Source organism: Elephas maximus, chromosome 16 (assembly GCF_024166365.1).
Source record: "Elephas maximus indicus isolate mEleMax1 chromosome 16, mEleMax1 primary haplotype, whole genome shotgun sequence".
Lineage (NCBI taxonomy): Eukaryota > Metazoa > Chordata > Mammalia > Proboscidea > Elephantidae > Elephas > Elephas maximus.
Window position 1 is genome coordinate 28,410,926 of NC_064834.1, and position 12,099 is coordinate 28,423,024.

Here is a 12,099-nt window from a genome sequence, read left to right on the forward strand (position 1 = left end):
GTAACAGAAATACCACAAGTGGGTGGCTTTATCAAAGAGAAGTTTATTCCCTCACAGTCCAGTAAGCTAGAAGTCTGAATTCAGGGCACCAGCTCCAGGGGAAGGCTTTCTCTCTGTCAGCTCTGGAGGAAGGTCCTTGTCATCAGTCTTCCTTTGGCCTGGGAGCTTCTCAGTGCAGGAACCTCGGGTCCCAAGAATGTGCTCTGCTCCCAGCACTGCTTTCTTGGTGGTATGAGGTCCCCATGTCTGTCTGCTCATTTTTCTCTTTTATATCTCAAAAGAGATTGGCTTAAGACACTAACTCTGTAGATCTCATCAGTATAACTGCCATTAATCCATCTAATTATATCATAGTGATAGGGAAATCACATCACATGACAAAATTATAGACAATCATACAATACTGGGAATCGTGACCTAGCCAAGTTGACAGATATTTTGGGGGGACACAGTTCAATCCATGACAGGGAGCTTGAGACTTTAATAGAAAATTTGCTATGTATTTGTTTTTAGAACTCTTTGTAAAGAAATACTTGCACATATTTAAGATTAAGATTCTTTGAATTAAATATATATATGTGGATGTGAAATGTCATTCAGTTCAACAAGCAAATATTTCTTGAACCCCTTTGTGCAAGGTACTATCAGATCCTTATCTTAAAGCATGGTATGCTTTGGAAGTGGTGGGGCAAGACTTTTAAGAGTGGCAGGCAGATTCTGTATGTGGAATGTCTGTATGGGTGAAAGGGTGAGTTTCGTGAAAATGTGTATTCATCCGCTTACCAAAGTTTTTGTGCTTGTTAAGCAAAGTCCTGCCTTAAGTGTTTGGTTTAGATGAATGTCGATAAATTCTTTTGAGTGCATCTCTAGATCTGTAAAATACAGACACATGTCATATAGCTTGGAGAGCAGTGAAAATTAGAGCTATATCTACAGGGGAATATTCGAGCCATCAGCTAGGCTTTGCATTACTATAGTGGTAGTAATAATAGAATTATGAAAAATTATTTAGTAAAATAAATACAGAAACCGCTATAATATTTAATCTATCGGTTTTTTCGGTAATGGCAGGCTTGGAGGTAATTCACAGTTTGGCCTTGGGTAAACTCAGAGGTAAAGAGTTAAAAACAAAACAAAAGAACCTGACAGCTTATAGAAGGTACCAGAGATCTGTTCCTTTGCAGAATGCTGTTGGAGGCCTTACCTATATTAGTATCAAATTATCAGGTTGAAGAATATGAAGCTGTCATTTTGTAGGTCAAAAGCTGCTGGGCATCAGCAGTTTCATGTGATTCAACCTAATACTGACAATTGGTACCATCTTCTCTCCCAGAGTGATTTCTGCTACGGCCAGAAGCAAAAGGCCCTCAGTCCATGCTCCCGGGACCTGTTTTACAAGAGGGAGCTTTAGACGTAGAGCCTCTTCTCTCACCATAATGACTAAATCTTTATGACTCCAACATCCAGCCTCTAAGGACATTCACAGTAAACAAAAACCAAACCAGTTGCCATTGAGTTTTCAATGGCTTTTCCGAGGCCTTCCTTCCAAGGCACCTTTGGGTGGACTTGAATCACACACTGCTGAGTTGGTAGCCAAGCACATAACTCCTTGCACCCCAGGGACTCTGACATTCACAGTAGGTAGTTCGTAAGTTCCAGCCAAAGGTGTTGAGAGAAATTCTTTGCCCTAAAACCAACATGCTGAACATTTACTCAGCAGATAATTCTGAGAGCCTACTGAATACCAGGGATAATAGTCAGAACCAAATATTAAATGCACAATTAACAGTGGTAATATAAAGGCAAAAAAAAAAAAAGCGTCAATCTTTTAACTGCCTTTTGATCCGAGATACCAGGTAAGGGCAACCAGAAATTGATATAAAATAGGAAGAGGACTTAAGCTGCCTCGTGGATTCTGGCAATTAGCAGGAGCTTGCTTTTAAAACAAACTCTCCAGCTTATATTTTATCTTTTAACAGCAAACAGTTTTTTTATTGTCCGAATTTTTCTTTTCAATGAAGAATCCTGCAGGAGAAATTAGACCAGCCCGTCTCTGCTCCACCATCACCCAGAGATATCTCCATGGAGATTGACTCTCCAGAAAACATGATGCGCCACATCAGATTTTTAAAGAATGAAGTGGAGAGGCTGAAGAAGCAACTACGAGCTGCTCAGTTACAGCGTATGTAACCCCTGGTTTCACTGGTCTTGTGTTGTAGAATTAATAAATTCACCAGAGGCGGGGTATTTCTGATATTTACCTTTGACTTTGCATCAATCAAGTCAGCGTTGTATTTTATCACAGATTACATGTTTACATAAATCTGTATATCCTGTCATAATTTGTGTTGTTGTAAGCCACCAAGTTTATAATAATTTGTTACAGCGGCTCTAGGAAACTAATACACTGTATTTTTTAAAGGTTACATAGGTAATCTTTTTTTTTCCAAACAAAAGGCCTCACGTATTTATTACTGAATCCACTTTTTTAATGCAGAAGCATTAAAACAAAAGAAGAAACCAGAATTTTCCCAACACAACGTGTTTCATTATTCAGACAGTGGTGGAATTTTCAGCTTGATATGGTAAGATGCTAGTGAACTTGATGGAGCACAAATATATGTGCCATCACTTGTACAACTCCTTATAGACCCAGCTTAGTTCTTCTCCAGTGTCTCTTCTTGGAGTCGTACTTGAATTTTATTACCAGTTTTCATTCAAATCCATTGGCGAGTGAGACAATTCTGCTTTTGTTTCTTGGCCCGGGATCTCTTGATCTGAAAGTCTTGTGAGAAGACATGGTGGGGATGGAAGTTGGCTGCACACAGGGCAGTGGCAGAGAAAAGGAGAGGGACTCCACAGAGGAGCTCCATGCATCGTCCCAGATGCACCACTGGACTAGAACGTGCCATGCCCTTCAGAGAAGAAAATGTAAAGAAAAGAACTACTGACAGCTTAAAAGTACATTCTGCCTGATCCAGCAGTTCCACTTCCTGGAATTTATCCTGAAGGTGTCCTTGGACAGGTGTCAAATCTGTGTACAGAGATTTTTTTTTTTTTGGCATTTTTTTGTTGAGGTAAAATTAACCATTAACAATTTTCAAGCGTCTAATTCGGTGGCATTTAGTACAACCATCGCCTCTTTTTAGCTTCAAGACATTTTCATCACCCAGAAAGAAACCCTGTACCCAATAAACAGCCTTGAAGTAAATGATTTTATTATCATTGAAGTAGATGTTGTATTATAGTAGGGCAGGGCAAATCATTTAGAATACTTTCAGAATGTAATTCAGATAACGTCAGGAGGCTCCAAAGATCAGAGGTAATATTTAATATCCCCGCCCCGCCCCCATGCTCATTTCTAGGCCCATGCTAACAGGAACATTGCAGGAGCCTTCAGTGTACTTTTGGGGAATTAAAGCAGAGAATAGAATGTTTATGTTCTTGACTGTTAAATTTAGCCTCAGCTGACAGTCATTCCAGGTACTTGAAGAATAAATAGAAATTTATACTTACTATTTTGGGGACAGCCAGGATGTTGAGTTGGAAATCAAAGGAACTAGATTTCTGAATACTTGATTAGGTCTCTGTATTTTCTTGGATCTCTCTTATTTCTGCTTTTATGCCATTGAAATTTATGTATGTATTTTTGAATAGACAGAATCGACTCAACAGCACTGGGTTTGAGGAGATAATATGGTAAGAGGTTTGCACTGAAAAATAAGTCTCCCTCTTACCCTGTTCCCCAGCCAACCACAATCACAAATTTTTTTATATATTCTTCAAAATACATACATGTGCGTGTGTACTAGCACGGCAAACATACTTTTTTGCACCTTTCTGTTTTCACCTATTATATCTTCAGGTTTTCTCTGATCGCGCAGTGGCTAAGCACTTGCCTGCTAACTGAAAGGTCAGAGGTTCAAATCCAGCAGCCACTCTGTGGGAGAAAGATGTGGCAATCTGTTTTTGTCAAGATTACATCCTTGGAAACCCTATGGGGCAGTTCTGCTCTATCCTATAGGATTGCTGTGAGTTGGAATCAGTTGGACAGCACACATCACCACCACCACCAACACATATAGAGTTGCCTTACTCCCATGTTTAAAGGCTACATTATGTTCAGTTGTATGAATATGCCATAGTTTATTTAACTAGTCCCATACCAGTGGACCTTTCTGGGTGATTTTTGGAACTTTTACTGTTTCAAATAGTGCTGCGGTGGACATTCCAGTGCACGCATCTGACACCTGTGCAAAGACACCTTCAGGATAAATTCCAGGAAGTGGAATTGCTGGGTCAAGTAGAATGTATATTTAAAATGTCAATAGTTCCTATCTTTAGATTTTTCTTCTCTGAAGTTCATTGCATGTTCTAGTCCAGTGGTGCATCTGGGATGGTGCATCAGGATCATCTGTGTAACCTTTAAAAAAGTGTAGTGTATTAGTCTCTTATGACTGCTGTAACAAATTATCACAAACTTAGTGGCTTAAAACAACACAAGTGGATTAGAGTTCTGAAGGTCAGAGTCTCACTGGGCTATAATCAAGGTGTTGTCAGGACTGTTTCCTTCTGGAAAGTTCTAGGGGAAGAATCCATTTTCTTGCTTTTTCCAGCCTTTGTAGACCACCTGCATTTCTTGGCTCATGACCACTTCCTCCCACCTGTGTTTCAATGGTCACTTCACCTTTTCACCCTGACTCTCCTGCCTCCATCTTATAAGGACCCTCATGATTACATTTTACAGGATAAGCTCCCCATCTCAAGGTCCTTAACTTGAAAAATCTTCAGTGTCACTTTATCCGTGGAAGGCAACGTTATTAACAGGTTTGAGAATTTAGGATGTGGGCATCTTTGGGAAGCCATAATTTTGTCCATCTCATATTTCTTATTCCAGGGTGGTTTATTACTGGCGTAGAGCTTGGTCCTTTGTAATTTTTTTTTTTTTTTTTTAATTTAGGCAATTCCGATGTGTGCCCTAAGTTGAAAACCGCTATATGTATTCCATAAAAACAAATGAGATAAATCAAGGCGTTCTCAAATATTAACTACCTTAAGGTGTTTTTGAGTTTCAGCTGTGTTGGGCAGGCACATTTATTTAAGCACCATTCTGAGTTCTTCTTAGTGCCGCCAGTTTGTGTTTTCTTCCTCATATAGACCTGCCTTGTTGTGCCCCAAGCAAAATTTTTGGAAGAAATCTGGGAAGAAGTTTTCATTCCCACTGTTTCCTCTCTATTGTACTATTTGATCTGTGAAGGGACTACAGATACCAACAGAGGCACCCATAAGTGCTATTTTGATTCTGTGAGGATAGAGAATGAGCTGAACTGAAGCAACAGTGAGTGGCACTTACCTGCTTCCTGTGGTTTGGATTGGGTTTAAGAAAATGACTTGACTTTCCTGCATCCATTTGCCGCATCCTCCTTAGCTCCGGTGACCCTTGGCTCCCTTGGATGGCAGATGTGGCAGTTGGCCCTGCAGCCTACAAGCCCGAATATGTCTAAACCTGAACCTCTCTGCAGGAGTTCGCAAGTCTGGCTGAACATTGGAATTACCTGGGGAGCTTTTAACATACCAGCACAGAGACCTCATCCTCAGGGGCGCTGATTTAATCGGTCTGAAGGCGCACTGGTGTTTTCTAACCAAACATTTGAAAAGGAATGCAAAATGTAAAGACCACCTTTAAGTCATTGGGGAACCACTCCTTGTGGTCTGTCTGGGAGTCACGCTCAGTTGCTACTGTCTTTGATTACATGTTGTGAGATGGCCGATGATGAGGGAAATGTAAGCGGGAGCTCCTAAGTACTGGAGCCCAGTTTCAGAGAAGGTGGGAGGCCGACTCACACTAGTAAACTGGTCTCTCTCTGGTGTAGCTTGAAATCATCAGATGTGGAGGTGTGCCAGCAGAGGGCACTCAAGGTATGCCAAGACGCGGCGGCCATCTGTACCTAAGTCTGAAACACCTGGAGGTGTGGGACCTGGTGCCTTCTTTGAGCTTCCAGCATCTGTGTTCATTGCTAAACTGCCAGGAAGTCTTCTGGCCATCTATCCTGATGACTTTCTTGTCTATAGATTATTGTTTAAGGTTCTCCTTGCTGATTCCCCAGACATTAAAGTATTGCCATTTTCTTTGAAAGATTAAGAAATTATGGTTCTGAAGTTATTGTTCTCGGAGACTCATGGATTCAGAAGCTTTCCTGTGTTTGGAAAACAAAGACAACTTGCTCTGACACTCACCCTTCTGGTTCTAGAAACAGTACTCCAAGGCGGGGGGTGGGCAATCTAGTGCTTCCTTAGAGCTAGTGAGAAATTCTGCATGCTTGCATATTTGGGATGGAATAATTTAAATAATTTATATTAAAAGTGTATTTTGTAATATTTTCCCAGCATGCCGTCAATTAAAGAGATTTTTTTTGCATCTGGATTAGCCAGCAGGGCTTCCGACTATATTGAAAACAACCAAGGGATTTAGTGTTTTGTATGCATAATAGTGTTTAATAATTTTGGCATTTTTGTTTGAATTTCTAAAATAAGCATATTTGACTACTTTTATATGTTCTGTAATGATGCTGCCTTGGAAATCATTGATTATTATCAAAAGTTATTATTTGGTAAACAGCAAAGCTTGATAGAGTTGTTTATAACTAACTTTAGCTGTAACTAATTTGGTGGCCCTTAGGAGTTCTAGAAGGGTCATTTTGTGGGAGAGAAATGGTTAACATGGCATTCAGCTCATTCTTTCTTTAATATGGAGCAGTGGCCTGTAGGACTCCCTCTTGGTTGGACATGGTCATGACCACTCTGAATTTGGTTATTTTTTTTAGAAAAGTGAAGCACATGGAGATTTTACTTTTCGTAAGTTCCTTGGCTGAGACAGGGAAAAAGGAGGAATCAAGTAGATGGGTAGACACAAAGTTGTTTTGTATTTATATTATTTTGGTGACTAGTAACAAGAGATTTGGTGACTAGTAACAAGGGGCCATGTTCTGTAATTTATTGGAAGACTGCTGCAATATGCCACAGAATCTTAGAAACATAGTCTTAGAAGTGCAGGGACTGCAGTCAACCAAAAACCAAACCCGTTGCCATCAGGTCAATTCCAACTCATAGCGATTCTATAGGACAGAGTAGAACCACCCCTCCAGGGAACTCAGCAGAAGAAGATACTATAACCTCATGAAGATCTCAGCTCCACATTTCAGATTCTTGGGAGAGAGAATCTAATTGGCTCAGCCTCAGTCCAGCACCTGGCTCAGGGGTCATCAGCTCTAACCAGGGAGACAGATGCTATAGTAGAAACCTGGTTATATGGGGGCAGCTCCTGAGTAAGGAGTATTTGTCATAAGCTAGGCACTTTTCCAAGAGGTGTTGGCTGTACAGGTCTTTACCTACTACCTGGCTCAGAAGAGCTGCAAATGAGTTAAGGAAGCAGAGGATTGGGTGTACCACAAAAATTATCCATCTACGGTTTCCTTGCTTACTACATCAGTTTCTATTATAAAAAGAATACTAACCATTCTGGAGAATGGTCTTCTAGCACAGGGCTCTCAGTGTACTTCCAGCACTGTGCAAGGTGAAGGTGCTAACAAGTGTGACAGGCTCCCACAGAGGACTTGGCTGTGTTGTATCTGGAGTTTAGGGGCAAGAGAACTGGTGCCTTCAGGGGAGCCTGTGGGCAGAATCTATATCCCCGACTTGGCTCCCTCACTTCCAGTTCCAGCACGTAGAGACGAGTTCTAGTTGCGGCCATATCCAAACTTAGCTACGATTCCACAGATTCCTCTTCCACTTAAAACACATTAGAATGTAAATGAGTGGGAGAGAAGATGCCTAACCTCACCTCACTGACTTTTGTATCTTTTTCTAAGTGCAAGTCATTGGTACACTTTGATCCTTGGGGTGCATCTGAAATCCAAATCTCATGTCCCTGTGTGTGAGAACTACTGCAGTCTTTTTTTTTTTTTTTTTAAGATTTGGGAATGAATGCAAGGAACATGGTTTATTTTTTTATCTACCTGTCTGTCTGTCTATCTATCATCTATCTAATCATTTGTCTATACATTGTATTGTGCTTTAAGTGAAGGTTTACAATTCAAGTTAGTTTCTCATACAAAAACTTACACACGCATGGTTATGTGACCCTAGTTGCTCTCCCTACAATGTGACAGCACACTCCTTCTCTCCATCCTGTATTTTCTGTGTCCATTCAGCCAGCTCCTGTCCACCTTTCCCTTCTCATCTTGCCTCTAGACAGGAGCTGCCCGCACAGTGTCATACCAGTATCGTTTTATGTCTTATAGTCCAGGCTAATTTCTGTTTGAAGAGTTGGCTTTGGGAATGGTTTCAGTTCTGGGCTAACAGAGAGTCCAGGAGCTGTGACCTCTGGGGTCACTCCAGTCTCAGTCAGACCATTAAGTCCGGTCTTTTTACTAGAATTTGAGGTCAGTATCCCAGTTTTGTCCTGCTCCATCAGGGATTTGCTGTTGTGTTCCCTGTCGGAGCAGTCATTGGTGGTAGCCAGGCACCATCTAGTTCTTCTGGTCTCAGGCTGATGGAGTCTCTGGTTTATGTGGCCCTTTCTTTCTCTTGGGCTCATATTTTCCTTGTGTCTTTGGTGTTCTTCATTCTCCTCTGCTCCAGCTGGGTTGAGACCAATTGATGTATCTTAGATGGCTGCTTGCTAGCTTTTAAGACCCCAGACACCACTCACCAAAGTGGGATGCAGAACATTTTCTTAATACAGTTTGTTATGCCAGTTGACCTAGATGTCCCCCAAAACCATCATCCCCAGACCCCAGCCCTTGCTACTCTGTCCCCTGAAGCATTTGGTTGTCTTCAGAAAGCTTCTTAGCTTTTAGATTAGTCCAGTTGTGCTGATTTCCCCTGTATTATGTGCTGTCCCTACAAAAAACATGGTTTAATTGAGAGCTCTGGCTTTTTAGATTCAGAGAAAATGGCACAGTATCTGGAGGAGGAACGCCACATGAGGGAAGAAAACTTGAGGCTGCAGAGGAAGCTGCAGAGGGAGATGGAGAGAAGAGAAGCCCTCTGTCGACAGCTCTCCGAGAGCGAATCCAGCTTAGAAATGGATGATGAGAGGTATGTGCATGTCTTCTCAGCGTAGTAGATAAACCACGCCCGGGGAGCCCACCACATTAAACTAGATGCTGAGAATGAGACGCGTGAAGAAGATTGAAAGTTCTCCTTAAATACAAAAGAAGGGGGAAAAAATCACCTTTCCAAGATGACTTGGTGTTGAGAGAAATGGAGGCAGGGTTATTCGTAGAGAAGGCAGAGTTTGCATTTGTTGAGTTAATCTAATCCTGTGTAAAGCATGGGGGGACATTCTAATTCAGAGATGGAGAAAAGTTAGCCATGGTGAAGCCTAAGGAGGCAAATGCATACATGTGCTGAAAAAGCCAGCAGGAGAAAGGGAGAGATTGTTGAAAAACTGAGACCTTACTTAACACACTGACAACTTTTGAGCCTTTTTGCAGCTGCTTTGAAAAAATAAATGCAATGCATTTATCTGCTCAAGCCTCAGCATCAAGCTCCCTCATTGTCCCAGTGGGGAATGGGCTGAAATAAGAGTATCATCTGTAGGTTAAATGGAGGACGTGGTCTCAACATTTGTCTCTCATCCAGATCTTCCTCCCTTCCCTCCTTCCCTCCTTCCTTCCTTCCCCTCTGCCTCCATCCTTCTTTTCTCCCTCTATTCTTTGTTTCTCCCACCTTCCTTCTCTCTCCCTCCTTTCTTCCATGTATAAAATTATCACCCTAAAATTCCCAGTATCACTGATCTGTTTCTGAGAGCTTCCAGTTCTCTCTAAAGTCCTTATCCTCTGAGAAGCATATCACTAAAAACATTGGCTAGAACACTAAATAACTACTTTTTCAGATATGGAGGACTGCTTTTAAAATTAATTACTTTAAAGGAGCAGACCCATGTTAGCATACATGACACCTTATAACCATTTTGGGTAAGACACCATGTAAACTCTGAGGGACATGTTCTCCTAACTATGGTGACAATCCTGCAACTGCTTCAGACTGCCTTTTGTAGGTCAGTTCTTCCAGGTAGAGTATAGCCGCCCAGCTAGTACTTCTCTCCCTACATGGAATGATGATCTCACACTTGGGAGAGGGAAAATAGTCTGATACTTAGATGTCTACAAGTGTATTTGTTCTTCCTTAAAGACCAAGAGCCAGTCTTAGATGCCTGACTGGATGTACAATACAAGGTACTGTCCAACATGGTGCCACCAAGTAGGCGCTTTAAAGAGAGTAGGAGGAATGAATGGCGGGGTTAAAGTGCTCGGCTACTAACTGAAAGGTCAGCAGTTGGAACCCACCAGCCACTCAGTGGGAGAAAGATGTGGCAGTTTGCCCCCCGTAAAGATTTACAGCTTTGGAAACCCCAGGGGGCAGTTTTGCTCTGTCCTGTAGGGTCGCTATGAGTCGGAATTGACTCAATCACAATGGATTTGGTTTATCTAGTTGAGATGAGGGCAGTGGCGATTCATCAGTAGAGTTGTCGCCTCCTAAAAAAAAATTTTTTTTTTTTTATGTGGGAGACCTGGGTTTGATTTCCAGCCAGTGCACCTCATACGCAGCCACCAACCATCTGTCATTGGAGGCTTGTATATTGCTATGATGTTGCACAGGTTTCAGCAGACTTTGTAGACTGAGGCAGAGTAGGAAGAAAGGCCTGGTAATCTCCTTTCGAAAATCAACCAATGAAAACTCTGGATCACAAAGATTCGATCTGCAACAGATTGTGGGGTGACGCAAGACCAAGCAATGTTTTGTACCGTGTGCATGGGGTCACCATGAATTAGGGCTGACTCGACAGCAACTAACAACGACAACAACATCTAGTTGAGAGCAGTTGAGAGAAAAAAAAATTTTTTTTTTTTTGCATGTCAAATTAGCAAGCCAGGTTTTGTTCCAGTTGAATAACCTAAGTAAAAGGTGGCCACATTAAAGTTCCTCATGCGAACCGATGGAGTGGCAGGGCTGAGGCCTTGTGGGATGATGATGCATGTACACGTGAACATTCCTTCCTTGGGTTTATTACAAAGCTTCTCAAGCAGAAACTTTTCCTAGACAGCATTCTGTGTCCGGTTTACAAAGTGAAAACTGATGTTCGTGATAGTCACCCTTCAGTGTCCTCAGGTTCCATTTGACTTCGGGATCTAGGAAGAAGCTAGCATCAGCATGGTGTGGCTCACTGTGGCCCTGGAGTAGAGCTCTGTACTCATGTCTTTTATTACAATCTTAATGCAAGTAGGGAGCTCTGGTGGCGTAGTGGTTAAGAACTACGGCTGTTAACCAAAAAGATCAGCAGTTCAAATCCACCAGCCACTCCTTAGAAACACTATGGGGCAGTTCTATCCTGTCCTATAGGGTTGCTATGAATTGGAATCCACTGGACAACAAATGGGTTTTGTAAAATGTAATTAGGATGTAATTATCACATCCTAATGTAGTGGTCTCTATGAGTCAGAATCAACTTGATGGCAACAGGTTTGGTTTTTTGTTTTTTAATATAATGGTGACACAGTGGTTAAGCCCTAGGCTACTAACCAAAAGGTCATTGTTACAAACCCACCAGCTGTTCGGTGAGGGAAAGATGCCACAGCCTGCTTCTGTAAAGATTACATCCTTGGAAACTCTATGGGGCAGTTCTACTCTGTTCTGTAGGGTCGCTGTGAGTCAGAATTGACTCAACAGCGGTGGGTTTGGTTTTGTTTTTTTTTAACGTGGTAATTTGTTAACCAAGGTTTGCCTTGTAAAGAGTGGACATTCAGCTCGTGGGAATATGTATTGTTAGGCTTTAATTGGATGACATAAATCTCAGCGGGCTTGTTTGGTTTTGAGTTTCAAATAACAAGTTCAATGTAGTTACTAAAACGTGGCTGCTCTTGTAATTCTTGGGACAGTGGAGGTGAATTTCTTCATAGCTGTCCTGTGATGGAGGAGAGGCCAGTCCTCGCTGTTGTATATAGCACAGCTGTCAACAGGACTCTGTCCTGAGCTAAAACATCCTTGATTCCTTAACCTCTGCCCTGTGGAGGGAGACTTGTCAAACAGCGGAGC

The 12,099-nt window shown here is 41.8% G+C and overlaps 1 protein-coding gene across 1 annotated transcript in view; it reads left to right on the top strand.

Moving 5' to 3' along the window:
- The window catches only part of CCDC6 (coiled-coil domain containing 6), a 125,666-nt gene that overhangs the window by 96,052 nt on the left and 17,515 nt on the right, over positions 1-12,099 (top strand). Inside the window, exons 5-6 of the mRNA XM_049854757.1 lie at positions 2,022-2,182; positions 8,943-9,099. Coding sequence (XP_049710714.1) covers positions 2,022-2,182; positions 8,943-9,099 — 318 coding nt within the window. The remainder of the gene's footprint in view (positions 1-2,021; positions 2,183-8,942; positions 9,100-12,099) is intronic.